The 15,709-nt window shown below is 36.3% G+C and overlaps 1 protein-coding gene across 3 annotated transcripts in view; it reads right to left on the bottom strand.

Annotated features, from left to right (window-relative positions):
- STAC (SH3 and cysteine rich domain) overlaps positions 1-15,709 on the bottom strand; it is a 172,589-nt gene that overhangs the window by 40,003 nt on the left and 116,877 nt on the right. For all 3 annotated transcript variants that reach the window (XM_055109641.2, XM_003826119.4, XM_003826118.5), the window contains 2 exons: positions 7,751-7,815; positions 6,381-6,469 (listed from right to left, as the gene is read on the bottom strand). In XM_055109641.2, the coding sequence (XP_054965616.1) occupies positions 6,381-6,469; positions 7,751-7,815 (154 nt within the window). The remainder of the gene's footprint in view (positions 1-6,380; positions 6,470-7,750; positions 7,816-15,709) is intronic.

Genomic DNA, 15,709 nt, shown 5'->3' with positions numbered 1-15,709 from the left:
TAGACTGTTCAGGTAATATTTACAACTTCAGCCAGTGAGTTCAGCATGACGATTTTACTCAGCAATAGAGAAAACTCAGATGTACAAGACCTTAATTGTCTCTACAAATCTAAGGAGCCAGGACTCAGGCCCCCAAACTTTGCTCTGGAAAGACCCAAGAATCACCTGGCAGCAGATCTCAACCCAATTCTGAAACAAAGCTGACCTCAGGGTGTGAGCCAGGGAGAGTTGTGAGACTCCAGCAGGATAAATAAATCTGCTATGATGTCTTGCTGGATATTATATCCACCATGAGGTGTGGTGGAGCTGCTGGAACTGATCCTGATAGCATATGGAGCCTGGGAAACAGGGTCTAACTGAAGCATTTCAGGGGCTCTCACTATTTATAAGAGTTTGGGTAGGTGAAAGAGGAGAAGGGTAATTTCACTGAGGTGGTGGACCATGCGTGGGAAATGACACAAACCAGAAGAATTGGGAAAGCCCAGGTTGCTCCAGTGTGGAGAGGCAGGCTTTCCAGAAGCCATGTGAAGAGAGTGACTGGTGACTGATAATTTGGCTGGCACAGCATTCAGACAAGTGGCGTCTACCTCCAAATGTGGTCTATTTTCCCAATGCTCTGGCAATTAAATAGTTTTGAGTGCTAATTTATCTCCGCATTTTTTTTAGAAGAGGAAAGAATAAACCTCCAGGGGACCATTTGACTGGAAAAGTAGCCTTTTCTATCCTGCTCTAGGATGGGAAAACACAGAGACCCCTTTCATGAGATTACTCATATTTTGGGGTCATGAATGCATGGAAGCAGAAGTCTTTTCCTTGAGATAGGCCAGTGAACACCACATTATAAAAACTGTGATAAGTACTCGTTGCTGAGTGTTTATGATTATAGGCACCAATGTGTTTAATTTCTTTTCTATCATTGTAGTCTCACCAAATACTTTAAGGGGAAGAGATCATTATTATTCTTTTATAAATAAAGAAATCAGAGAAATGAGATGTTTATAAATTGCTTAAGGTCACACAACAAGTAGGATGTGAACCCAGAATTGACTCTAGCTTAACAACCCCTGAAACACGAGGAACCTCAAGCTGTGGTAAGAGAATGGTTTAGATTTTGAGAAGGTCACAAGGCTCACCTATTCTATCTAGTATTTCAGTTACCACCAAGTGGATAGTTCCTGGTTGACTCTGATAGTTTTAGTTTGATTTTTCTATCAATGTTAATTTGGAGATTAAATATATATGTATAAATATATTTTAATTATACTTTAAGTTCTGGGATACATGTGCAGAACGTGCAGGTTTGTTACATAGATATACATGTGCCATGGTGGTTTGCTGCATCCATCAACCCGTCATCTACATTAGGTATTTCTCCTAATGCTATACCTCCCTTAGCCCCCCAACCCCCAACAGGCCCCAGTGTATGATGTTACCCTCCCTGTGTCCATGTGTTCTCATTGTTCATCTCCCACTTATGAGTGAGAACATGCGGCGTTTGGTTTTCTGTTCTTGTGTTACTTTGCTGAGAATGATGGTTTCTAGTTTCATCCATGTCCCTGCAAAGGGCATGAACTCATCCTTTTTTATGGCTGCATAGTATTCCATGGTGTATATGTGCAACATTTTCTTTATCCAATCTATCATTGATGGGCATTTGGGTTGGTTCCAAGTCTTTGCTATTGTGAAGACTGCCACAATAAACATACGTGTACATGTGTCTTTATAGTAGAATGATTTACAATCCTTTGGGTATATACCCAGTAATGGGATTGCTGGGTCAAAAGGTAGTAGTTCTGGTTCTAGATCCTTGAGGAATCACCACACTGTTTTCCACAATGGTTGAACTAATTTACAGCCCCATAAACAGTGTAAAAGCATTCCTATTTCTCCACATCCTCTCCAGCATCTGTTGTTTCCTGACTTTTTAATGATCACCATTCTAACTGGCATGAGATGGTATCTCATTGTAGTTTTGATTTGCTTTTTTCTAATGACCAGTGATGAGGATCTTTTTTCCACATGTTTGTTGGCTGCATAAATGTCTTCTTTTGAGAAGTGTCCATTCATATCCTTTGCCCACTTTTTGATGGGGTTGTTTTTTTCTTGTAAATTTGTTTAAGTTCCTTGTAGATTCTGCATATTAGCCCTTTGTCAGATGGATAGATTGCAAAAATTTTCTCCCATTCTGTAGGTTGCCTGTTCACTCTGATGATAGTTTCTTTTGCGGTGCACAAACTCTTTAGTTTCATTAGATCCCAATGGTCAATTTTGACATTTGTTGCCATTGCTTTTGGTGTTTTAGTCATGAAGACTTTGCCCATGCCTATGTCCTGAATGGTATTGCCTAGGTTTTCTTCTAGGGTTTTTATGGTTTTAGGTCTTACGTTTAACTCTTTAATCCATCTTGAGTTAATTTTTGTATAAGGTGTAAGGCAGGGGTCCAGTTTCAGTGTTCTGCATATGGCTAGCCAGTTTTCCCAACACAATTTATTAAATAGAGAATCCTTTCTCCATTGCTTGTTTTTTTCAGTCAAGCAGAAGAAAGAATATCAGAGATTGAAGATCAACTTAATGAAATAAAGTGTGAAGACAAGATTAGAGAAAAAAGAATGAAAAGGAATAAACAAAGCCTCCAAGAAATATGGGACTATGTGAAAAGACCAAACCTACATTTGATTGGTGTACCTGAAAGTGATGGGGAGAATGGAACAAAGTTGGAAAACACTCTTCAGGGTATTATCCAGGAGAACTTCCCCAAACTAACAAGACAAGCCAACATTCAAATTCAGGAAATATGGAGACCACCACAAAGATACTCCTCAAGAAGAGCAACCCCAAGACACATAATTGTCAGATTCACCAAGGTTGAAATGAAGGAAAAAATGTTAAGCGCAGCCAGAGAGAAAGGTTGGATTACCCACAAAGAGAAGCACATCAGACTAACAGAAACCCTACAAGCCAGAAGAGAGTATAGGCCAATATTCAACATTCTTAAAGAAAAGAATTTTCAACCCAGAATTTTATATCCAGCCAAACTAAACTTCATAAGTGAAGGAGAAATAAAATCCTTTACTGACAAGCAAATGCTGAGAGATTCTGTCACCACCAGGCCTGCCTTGTAAGAGCTCCTGAAGGAAGCACTAAATATGGAAAGGAACAACTGGTACTAGCCACTGCAGAAACATACCAAATTGTAAAGGCCATTGACACCATGAAGAAACTGCATCAACTAACAAGCAAAATAACCAGCTAGCATCATAATGACAGGATCAAATTCACACATAATAATATTAACCTTAAATGAAAATGGGCTAAGTGCCCCAATTAAAAGTTGCAGACTGGCAAATTGGATAAAGAGTCAAGACCCATCGGTGTGCTTTGTTCAGGAGACCCATCTCATGTGCAAAGACACACATAGGCTCAAAATAAAGGGATGCAGGAATATTTACCAAGCAAATGGAAAGAAAAAAAAGCAGGAGTTGCAATCATAGTCTCTGATAAAACAGACCTTAAACCAACAAAGATCAAAAAAGACAAGGAAGACCATTACATAATGGTAAAGGGGTCAATGCCACCAGAAGAGCTACCCTAAATATATATGCACCCAATATGTAAAGCACCCAGATTCATAAAGCAAGTTCTTAGAGACCTACAGAGAGACTTAGACTCCCATACAATAATAGTGGGAGACTTTAACACACCACTGTAAATATTAGACAGATCAATGAGACAGAAAATTAACAAGGATCTTCAGGACTTGAACTCAGCTCTGGACCAAGCAGACCTAATAGACATCTACAGAACTCTCAACCCCCAATCAACAGAATACACATTCTTCTCAGCACCACATCGCTCTTATTCTAATATTGACCACACAAATGGAAGTAAAACACACCTCAGCAAATGCAAAAGAACGGAAGGAAATCATAACAGTCTCTCAGACCACAGTGCAATCAAATTAGAGCACAGGATTAAGAAACTCACTCAAAACCACACAACTACATGGAAACTGAACAACCTGCTCCTGAATGACTACCAGCTAAATAATGACATTAAGGCAGAAATAAATAAGTTACTTGACAGCAATGAGAACAAAGACACAATGTACCAGAATCTCTGTGACACAGTTAAAGCAGTGTTTGGAGAGAAATATATAGCACTAAATGCCCACAGGAGAAAGCAAGAAAGATCTAAAATTGATACCCTAACATCACAATTAAAAGAACTAGAGAAGCAAGAGCAAACAAATTTGAAAGCTAGCAGAAGACAAGAAATAACTAAGATCAGAGCAGAACTGAAGGAGATAGAGACACGAAAAACCCTTCAAAACATCAATGAATCCAGGAGCTGGTTTTTTGAAAAGATTAACAAAATAGATAGACTGCTAGCCAGACTTAACAAAGAAGAAAAGAAAGAAGAATCAAATAGACACAATAAAATATGAGAAAGGGGATATCACTGCTGACCCCACAGAAATACAAGCTACCATCAGAGAATACTATACACACCTCTACGCCAATAAAGTAGAAAACCTAGAAGAAATGGATAAATTCCTGGACACATACACCCTCCCAAGACTAAATCAGAAAGAAATCGAACCCCTGAATAGACCAATAACAAGTTCTGAAATTGAGGTAATAATTAATGGGCTATCAACCAAAAAAAGCCCAGGACCAGATGGAATCACAGCCGAATTCTACCAGAGGTACAAAGAGTAGCTGGTACTATTCCTTCTGAAACTATTCCAAACAATAGAAAAAGAGGGACTCCTCCCTAACTCATTTTATGAGGTCAGCATCATCCTGATTCCAAAACCTGGCAGAGATGCAACAAAAAAGAAAATTTCAGGCCAATATCCCTGATGAACATCGATGTGAAAATCCTCATAAAATACTGGCAAACCGAATCCAGCAGCACTACAAAAAGCTTATCGACCTCGATCAAGTCAGCTTCATCTGGGGATGCAAGGCTGTTTCAATATACACAAATCAATAAACATAATCCATCACATAAACAGAACCAATGACAAAAACCACATGATTGTCTCAATAGATGCAGAAAAAGCCTTCGATAAAATTCAACACCCCTTCATGCTAAAAACTCTCATAAACTAAGTATTGATGGAAGGACAAAATAATAAGAGCTATTTATGACAAACCCACACCCAATATCATACTGAATGGGCAAAAACTGGAAGCATTCTCTTTCAAAACCAGCACAAGACAAGGATGCCCTCTCTCACCACTCCTATTCAACATAGCATTGGAAGTTCTGGCCAGGGCAATCAGGCAACAGAAAGAAATAAAGCATATTCAAATAGAAAGAGAGGAAGTCAAATTGTCTCTGTTTCCAGAGGACATGATTGTATATTTAGAAAACCCCATCATCTCAGCCCAAAATCTCCTTAAGCTGATAGGCAACTTCAGCAAAGTCTCAGGATTCAAAATCAATGTGCAAAAATCACAAGCATTCCTATACACCAATAATAAACAGAGAGCCAAATCATGAATAAACTCCCATTCACAATTGTTACAAAGAGAATAAAATACCTAGGAATCCAGCTTACAAGGGATGTGAAGGACCTCTTCAAGGAGAACTACAAACCAATGCTCAAGGAAACAGGAGAGGACACAAACAAATGGAAGAACATTCCTTGCTCATGGATAGGAAGAATTATTATCCTGAAAATGGCCATACTGCCCAAAGTAATTTATAGATTCAATGCTATCCCCATCAAGCTACCACTGACTTTCTTCACAGAATTAGAAAAAGCTACTTTAAAGTTCATATGGAACCAAAAAAAGCCCGCTTAGCCAAGACAATCCTAAGCCAAAAGCACAAAGCTGGAGGCATCACACTACCTGACTTCAAACTATGCTACAAGGTTACAGTAACCAAAACAGCATGGTACTGGTACAAAAACATATAGACCAATGGTACAGAACAGAGGCCTCAGAAATAACACCACACATCAGCAACTATCTGATATTTGATTAAATACATATTTTGATTCCCTATTAGGCCCCACCAGATGCCAAGTGCATTTAACGTTCAACCTTCATGAAAACTCCCATTAGCAGTTCTGTTGAGCATGTACTAAAGTGGTGCTTCCCAAAGTGTGTTCCTTGGACAGCATTGTCAGTGCCACCTGGGAACTCCTTAGGAATGCAACTTCTTAGGCCCTGCCTCAGATCTGATGAATCAAAAACTCTGGGGACAGGGCCTGTGTGTTAACCAGCCTTGCAGGTCATTAGATACATGCTAAAGTTAGAATCACAGCTATAAAGCATTAGGAGGGGCACAGATGGACTTACTTTTTCACATGGAGAAATACTGACTTTAAAATTTTACTCTTTTTTTTCTTTACAGAAGGTTTTTACCTCATTTCCAAATCTTCATTCTCCTGTGGTACAAATTTGTACAAGGCAACATAGGTGTTCATCTGTAATGGGTCTTTGGAAAGAGATCCCTGAAAGAGAAAATAAAAGAAAAATGAGAAAAGAAAGGTGAAATAAATTGAGAGAGGAAAGAAAGAAAACAGGAAATGGAGAAGTCATTGCAATGTAATTTCAGTGTATGGATCGTAAGTGTTATCTAACCATTATTAAAGATTTTCTTTCAACTTTGCATTTATTTTTAATTTCTTAACCGAGGTTGGTTTCACTATAAACAATTTGAAAACAATTATTTGGAACTGTTTGTCAGAAATATTGCAATTTTCTTCAAATAAATTTTCTTTGATAATATAGTTGTTCATGAAAAATGGTACAAGTTAGACTTCAGAAATGGGAATATTCTTTCTAAAGAAAGAGGGACACATGAATAGTAGTGTATAACTCTCACTTCCTAAAATTAACTGTTTTATCAGTTAGCCGAAAAGTTGGTATCTAGTATATCAAAGGGAACCAGGTATATTCATCTGGCAATTAGTTAATTTATGTTGAGAAAAAAGCATAGGTTTTGGCATGAGACTGATTTAGTTTACATCAGGGTACCACCATCTATTGGCAATGAAACCTTGCAATAATGACAATACAAGCTGCTGTTTTGATAGTTTGTTGTGTGCTAGGCATTATGTTACATGCATTAGCATACTTGAACTTAACAACAACTCCGTTAGGTAGATTCTGTTTTTGTCCCCAATTTACAGATGATAAAAGACTCTTGTAAGCATCATATAAATATTAGCTATTATTACTAACCAAATAAATGTTAATGCTATAAAAAAATTTATGCTTTATAATAAACAAGTTAAAATTATATATTATCTCATATATAGTTGCATCATATATCTAGCTATATACTAATATAAATACATGCTATAAATTTATAGAAAACATACACAAAAGCTGTACACAACTATATATATCTTTTTATCTATAATTCACTCTGCTCTTCAAAGCTCAGGTACATTATATAATATTATTCTAGTTTGTCTAAATTTTACATACGTAAATGAACATAAAATGACATATATGCTATAAAATACAGTGATAATATATAATTCTATAATCTACACATTATATAACAGAAACAAAAGGTGCACAGTGCAATGCTTACTCTTTTTACCTTTTATGCACTGTGCTAGTTCTGTTTATTCCATGCTATGGTACATTGTGCTATATTATTCTATTCTCTAAAGATGCTGGTCTGGACTCACTAAATTGATTTCATGACCCACTTGGATGGTGACCTGCAGGTCTATCTAAGGACTCCTGTCTGACTTGTCTTCTGTGACATCCATAAATACCTGGTGGTTTATGTTCTTCGCTGGATCTCTGAAATCATCAGTGCCATTTTCTGGGTATGTAAACACTGAAGGAGACAAGAGAAAGCAGGTGCTCTATGAATCTAGTTACCATTTAAACAAATATTCCTGAAAGATGGCTTTATTTATTCTAAGTACCATAGCTTCTACTTTACTACTTATTGCCTTTTCCTCACCCTCTGTGACCCAGCGTTCAGGTGGTCTTCCACATGTCTCTTCTCCTGCCTCCCCATGCAGCATTCTGCACCACCTTCTCTGTGCTCCCACAACTTTTGTACATGCCTGACTAGCACTTGCCTCTTGTAATGATTGGCAGTAGTGTGTTCATATTTGATCTCATTTGGTAGTGTACCTCTCAGGAGCATTTGTCCTTGTTGAATGCATCAAACCGCTTGTTAATGGGGTGGTGGTTGAGATATAGTCCAATTTAGTTGTATTTGAGCTGCCTCTTCTAAATATGATTCTTTAATCTATATTCAGTATCTTGATTGTAGTTTCTTGAAGATATCTACATTATATTTTGAAGATTAAAGCTTTAGTTTTAAACTTCAAAATATTTCCTTGATTTCTTATTGTCAATGCATTGGGGCTACTATTTGGTTTTTCTTTTAGTTTATTCTTGGGAAGTATAATTTTCTTCCTTTTGTATTTAAGTATCCACTCTGTAGCCTTCGATAGTGGACAAGCCTTCACAAAATGGGCAGGAAGGCTGGGCACGGTGGCTCACACCTATAATCCCAGCAGTTTGGGAGGCCGAGGCGGGTAGATCACTTGAGGTCAGGAGTTCAAGACCAGCTTGGCCAACTTGGTGAAACCCCATCTTTACTAAAATACAAAAATTAGCTGAGCATGGTGGCATGTGCCTGTAATCCCAGCTACTTGGGAGGCTGAGGCAGGAGAATCGCTTAAGCCTGGTGCAAGGTGGAGGTTGCAGTGAGGCAAGATCACACCACTGCACTCCAGCCTGGGTGATAGAGTGAGACTCCATCTAAAAAACAAAAACAAAAACAAAAAAACAAAAAACAATAAACAAAATGAGCAGGAGTTTTCATTGTCCACATACCCAGCTGTTGGAGGTTCCTGATGGATAATGGGACTTCTGCCTTATCTAGTTTGGTCAGCCTAACCTACATCCATAACTTATGTCATAGCTTTATCATTCTCATCATATGTATTTTCCTTAAACAAAAATGTGGTAAATATTTCCAAGTTTATATAATAAAGCTTTGTTCTTTAAATTACTCTACCATTTTGATGACTTGAAATTTTTAGATTATACATTGCTGCTTTATTCTTCTCTTTGATTTCCCTTCAGATTATCAAAGAAATGTCAGTAGAGGGAGGGGATCACCACAGAAAGCTCTATAACCTATTTCATTAGTGCACTGACAGTCTTTACTGTTCTTAAAATAGCCTCAACAACAGTGATATAGAAAACGTGCTTCAGAACAAGAGCCTCTGTAAATGTACTGATGCTTATCAAATATCTATTCTTCTTGGCTTATAGTTCCAGAGTTTATGGATGCAATTCCATTATCCCTAGGAAGCCAATATGCAGTCATTGGTGGAGCTCTGGTTTGTAAGTAACCAGAAAACAAAGGCCCGGTTCTATGAATCTTGTCTGCCTCAATATTTGGCCACTCAACTTGATGTTTACCAGTCTAAAAAGAGTAGAGATTAGCAAAACCTTTTTCTGGTAATGTGTGACTGTCTGAAATCCTGCTGTAAACACTTGATTCCCTAAGTATAAAACTGGACACCTCTGAAAGAATATTAAATATTTGAATGGAAATGTAAAGAGAATCTTCCTAGAAAATTCTTGATTTGGCCTAAAAGGGCGTCTACATAAAGTGCATATACAATGTTCAGTGCGGATTGATTTTACAATTTTGTAATTTCACATTGTTTTAATTTTTGTATTGAATCTCCCTCTGGCCATCTGGCTCAAAATGTGTATCATCTTTGTAAACTTTGCTGAAAAATATTTGAAGTGACCTATATATGTTTTCATGTATGGTTGCAAGAAGAAATGGAAGGTTGCAAAAATAATTTTTAAACCTATTCCAACCATTTATAAGACTTTGAGTTAATGGAAGCGGAGAAAAGAAAGGTAACTACTGAAAACATATCATACACCTTTTATTTTTGGTGCTTTAAATTATTTCATGAAAAATAACTTGGTCGTTTATTTCACCCATAACAAGAATTCAAAGAATATGTCTATTATGTAGGCATAGTTTCTAATGTTACAGAAGCAAAATGAACCTTTAGTTCTTACCACATCCCCAAAGAACTTTCTTCTTTTCCTATCCTATATGCTGTCTTTTGTTTTTTACCTTGCAGACCTGTGAGGCCCAAGACCACTGTGTTTTTTAGTTAGATTATTATTTTTTTAACCTAGTAATGCAGCAAGTTACATTACTGGATTATCTGATGTGAACCCAAATTTGCATCCCTGGAATAAGTTCAACTGGGTAATTACACAATGTCTTTTAAAAATACTTTAAGGGTTCTTACTGAGATTTTGCTTGAGATTTCTGCATCTGTATTCAAGAGAAAGACTGGCCAGTGATTTTCCTTTTTCATGATATCCTTGTTTGGGTTTCAAGTCAGTATACTCCTAGCCTCATAAACTGAGTTGGAGAATGCTGCTGTCCTTCCTCCTTGCTACTTCTTGTTTCTCTGAAAGAGCTTATGTAATCTGAAAATTTTCTCTTCCTTAAATGTTTCGTAGAATTTACTTATAAAGTTTTTCAGGCCTAGTATTGTCATTGTGCAAAATTTAAAATATTGATTCAGCTTCTATAAATATTATAAGAAAATTCGTGTTTCCTATTTCTATTTATTCTTGAGTCAGGCTTTAATTGTTGATATCTATCTTTATATCTGCCTATTTAAAAATGTTTTAAAGTACATTGGCATGAAGTTGGTTATAAAATTCTTTGGTTTTCTTTTCAATCTCTGTTATGTTTCTCTTTTTTGTATTTATTTTTGTTTCATCTCTTTTATCTTAAAAAATCATTAGAGATTGTAATTTTGTTTAAAAAACACTCAAGATTTATTGATCTATCTTTGTAATTTAATAATTTCTGCTCTTGTCTTTATTATTGCCTTCTGCTTTTCTGAGTTTATTCTATTTTATTTTCCTTAAGTATAGTGTTTAGATATTACTTTTCAGACTTTCTTATTTTTTTAACACTCATTTTAAAGCTAAATACTCAAATCCCAACTTTAGCACTTTGGATACGTGTTGTTTTGATATGTTTTCATTCTTATTTAGCTTTAAATATATTCCAGTCTTTATTATGAATCCCTTTAACATATGATTTTGTTTTTTCTTTGTTTTTGAGACAAGGTCTTGTTCTGTCGCCCAGGCTGGAGAGCAGTGGCACAATTATAGCTCACTGCAGCCTCGACCTTCCAGGCTCAAGTGATCCTTCCCCCTAAGCTTCCACAGTAGCTGGACTATAGACATATGCCACCCTGCCCGGCTAATTTTCTTAAATTCTGTGTAGAGACAGAGTCTCCCTAAGTTGCCTAGGCTGGGCTTGAACTCCTGGCATCAAATGGTCCTCCAACCTTGGCCTCCCAAAGTGCTGGGATTATAGGTGTGAGCCACCATGCCCAGCCAAGCTATAAAAATTTTAGAAGTGTTTTTATTTTACAAGTTATTGGTTTTCCTAGTTATCTTTTGACTATTGATTTCTATCTAATTTGCACTGTGGTCAGAAAGATGTATTCTATATAATAATAATTATTTGAAATTCATGAAATTGGCTTTATGACCTAGTGGGTGATCAGTATTTTAAATAATTCCATGTGTTCTTTTTAAAATTAATTTTAATTTTAATTCTGGGGTACATGTGCAGGTTTGTTGCACATGTAAACATGTGCCATGGTGGTTTGCTGTATCTATCAACCCATCATCTAGGCATTAAGCCCAGCATGCATTAACTATTTTTCCTAATACTCTCCCTCCCCTACCTCCTTCGCCTGACGGGCCCCAGTGTGTGTTGTTCCCCTCCCTGGGTCCATGTGTTCTCATTGTTCAGCTCCTACTTATAAGTGAGAACATGCGGTGTTTGGTTTTCTGTTTCTGCATTGGTTTGTTTAGGATAATGGCTTCTAGCTCCATCCATGTTCCTGCAAAGGACATGATCTCATTCATTTTTATGGCTGCATAGTATTCCATGGTGTATATGTACCACATGTGTTCTTAAAAGGAATGTGCATCTTCTACTTGTTACATGGAGTGTCCTTTTTAGGTAAATTAGATTCGGATTGTCAAATGTGTCATCAAATCCTCTATATCTGTACAGAATATTTTTGTCTATCTGGTTTGCCAATAACTGAGAGGCATCTTAAAATCACTCAAGAATTTGGAATAATTTTGTCAATTTCTCCTTGAGTTTCTATCATTTTTCAGGCTATGTATCAGGTATATGCAAGTTTAGAATTTATATCCTCAGATGAAGTGAACATGACCATGTAAATAACACTTTTAAATGCTAGTAATGCTTTCTTGGTCTTAAAGTCAATTTTTCACACATTAATACAGCTATATAATTTTTTTTGCTTAATATTTGCCTGTGGTTGCCCCTTGGTTTCTATGTCTGAAAAGTTATTTATTCTGCCTATGTTTTTCTTTCTTCCCCCTGCAGAAAGTTAAAAAAAAACTTTTGTTTTTTTAATTTTCTACATCCTTATGTTTTAGATATTTATAAATAGTATATAGGTCATTTAAAAAATCTAGTCTGAAAATCTTTCTTTTATCTAGAGTGCTTAAATCAGTTTACATTTATTTTGATTACTGATAAATTGGGATTCCTTCCTAACATTTTATTTTGTATTTGTCCCAAATTTTCTATGCTTTTTCTTCTATTTTGCCACTTTCCATCCCTTCTTTCTTTTGAATTGATTGATTTTTTTCTCCTTCTCATCTTTCAGTTTGGTTCCCTTTCTGGTTTGGAAAGTTGAGTCTATTTTTATTCCTTTAGCAGTCATCTTAGAAATTTTATGAGATATGTTTTAACAAAATAGAAAGTGAAATAGTATATTTAATCTCCTCCCAAGCAATACATAATCTCTGAATGCCCATTTCCCACATAAAGTCAGTATTTCAGCTAATGTTTTATTAACAACTTTTTAAAAACATTATTTTAAAAAATGTATCCAGTGTTTGCTTAGATTTAACCACATGTTTACCACTTTCTTTGCTCTTTATTTCTTCTTACATTTCCGTCTTTCCATTGAGGTCATATTTTCCTCTTTGAAGTACATCTTTTTAAAATGTTTTGAATATAGGTCTTTCTTAATTGAACTGTAAATACAATTTTTGTCTGAAAAATATATTATTGAAAGATAGTTTTGCTTCATTTACAATTCTACGTTAAGAATCACTTTTCTTTCAGCAAACTGAAGATAGCATTCTACTGTTATTTCACTTATACTGTAATTTGTAAGAAGTAACAGTCTAATTTTCATTTCTTTGTAGGTAATCAGTCTTTCATACTGCATTTTATGTTTTCTTTTATCTTTGAAATTCTGCAGTTTCAGCAACCTACGTCTAGGTATAGATTTCTAAATTTGAGTAATGGTGTCTTTAATCAATTCTGGAAAATTCTCCACAAGTATGTTCTTACATATTGTCTCTCTCTCATTCTCTTTCTCTCTCTCTCTTTTTGAGATAGGGTCTGGTGCTGTCTCTCCCAGGCTGGAGTACAGTGGCATAATCATGGCTCACTGCAGCCTCAAACTCCCAGGTTCAAGCAATTCTCCTACCTCAGCCTCCCAGCTAGCTGGGATTACAGACAAGCACCACCACGCCTGGCTAATTTTGTATTTTTTGTAAAGATGGAGTTTCACAATGTTTCCCAAGCTGGTCTCAAACTCCCGGGCTCAAGCAATTCTCCTATCTCGGCCTCCCAAAGTGGTGAGATTACAGGCGTGAGCCACTGTGCCTGGGGCCCCATTCTCTCTTTATGTACTTCTAAATTGTCACTTAGATGCATGTTGGACTTATTCATCTTTCATGTCACTTTTAATCTCACAAATTCTACTGCTTTGGCTTCCTAACTATACCCTAACATTTCTTTGGTTCTATATTTTAGGGAACTAATTCTCTCTTTATGCCTAATATGTTGTTAAACACATCAATCAAATCTCTACTTAAAAAAAATTCTCGAAGTTCTATTTGACTTTCCTCAAGCTTGCCTGTTTACTTCTGATAGTCTGTTTTTCCTTTGTTATGTTTTATGGTCCATTTTTAACATTTTAAATGTATACAATTATATAGTTATATATTTCTTAATTTGATAATTCTTACATGTACAGTCTTGAAAATCTGACCATAAAGTTGGTTGTTTCTGCTAATACTTACTCATCACGGCTCATTTTCTCATGTGTTTGGTGAATTTTGATTGTCAGCTTGTGTTCTTTGAGTGTTCATTTCTGAGAAGTTTTTGAGGTCTGGTTTAAAATTTTCTTCCTCTAGAGAGGGTTTATATTTGTTTCTGCCAAATGCCTTGTGATCTTACTGTACCTGGGCCACTTTAAACTACATTAAACTAAAATTTCATACTATTATATTATTTGCCCATACAGGTAGTATGAATTCAGGCCCTAAAATCCAAGTAAGAAGACTGTTTCTTTCTTTCCTCCTTTCTTTCCTTTCTTCTCTCCCTCCCTTCCTTTTCTCTGCCTGTCTTTCTTTCTTTCTTTCTTTCTTTCCTTTCCTCTCCACTTTTTTGTTTCCATTCTTTTCCACCTGAGTTAAGGCTGGTATAGCATATTCCTCTGCAGGGAATCCTGTTTGTCCAGTGATCCTAAGGGTATCTTTTGGGGTATTAATATGTTTCAAAAGGGTCTTTCATCCAACCTAATACCCTGGCCACTCCCCATTTTATTGTCTATTGTTCGTAAATGGGGCCTATTATTTCCCAAGCTAAGGCTCTAGGGATGTGCATAGTAAATCCTTTACCTGCTTGTATCTCTGAATTCATGTTTTATTGCCATTCCTAGACTCTAAGGAATTGCCTTATTTTGCTGCCAGCTCAGCCATGCATTAACTAGAATTTTTTTTTAGAACAATTCTTTCTCTTAACAGTTTTAGGAGTGCTAAACTGGGAAAAATTCCTCTGAATGTCCAGTTCTCCACAATGCTGGAAAGGGAATCTTCTGTTCAACTTTAAAAAGATCTTTACCTGAACTTGATACAAAGCATGTGTTGCAGAAACATACCACAAATATTTGCATCTGTAATGTAGAAATTATCCACTGGAGTGGTACCAAAACCAGGGGCATCTGCCAACTTAACCAGGAAAATATCTGCTCTTTTTGACACCTTAAAATTTGAGATATTGAATTAGTACATGCTAAAGGCTAGGATATATTTTCCAGATCTGAGCTTGCCTTTTTTTTTTTAGAATAAAATTTCTTTGCTTTAGTGCAAAGTGAGGTAATATTCGATTTTGTAATATCCTTAAGTGGCTGTGATTAACCCAGCGCTTTTTGAAGAAAATTCTAGGAATTTGTATTGCTTATGTCCTCTTCTGTCTCTCTTCCAGGAAAATTATGATCACACAGAGTCATTCTGAAATGCAATTACTGAAGGCAGCCAATAACATTATTATTTGGCATTTGGAGCTGAAATAGGCAGGCCAGATTTTACTTCAGGCGAGATTTTACTTCTCTCTTTGCTTGTTACTTTGTTATGAGTGAAGCTTCTAGCAGTTAAGCCAAAGGTGAAGACCAACAATTTCCTCCATGTATATTTATGATGCATCCAGGAATAGTGTTCAAAACAACAACCATAAATACTCAGACCTGCCAAGGATCATTTATAAGAGAGAAAGGAGAGACTGTACTCTTAGCAGTAAAGAAATTAGTATGAATTGTACTTCCTTCCAAGGTGGCTTTGGAGATATTCCTCAAGGAATTTGA

Source organism: Pan paniscus, chromosome 2 (assembly GCF_029289425.2).
Source record: "Pan paniscus chromosome 2, NHGRI_mPanPan1-v2.0_pri, whole genome shotgun sequence".
NCBI classification, from domain to species: Eukaryota; Metazoa; Chordata; class Mammalia; order Primates; family Hominidae; genus Pan; species Pan paniscus.
This window is presented reverse-complemented; position numbering and strand designations above follow the sequence as displayed.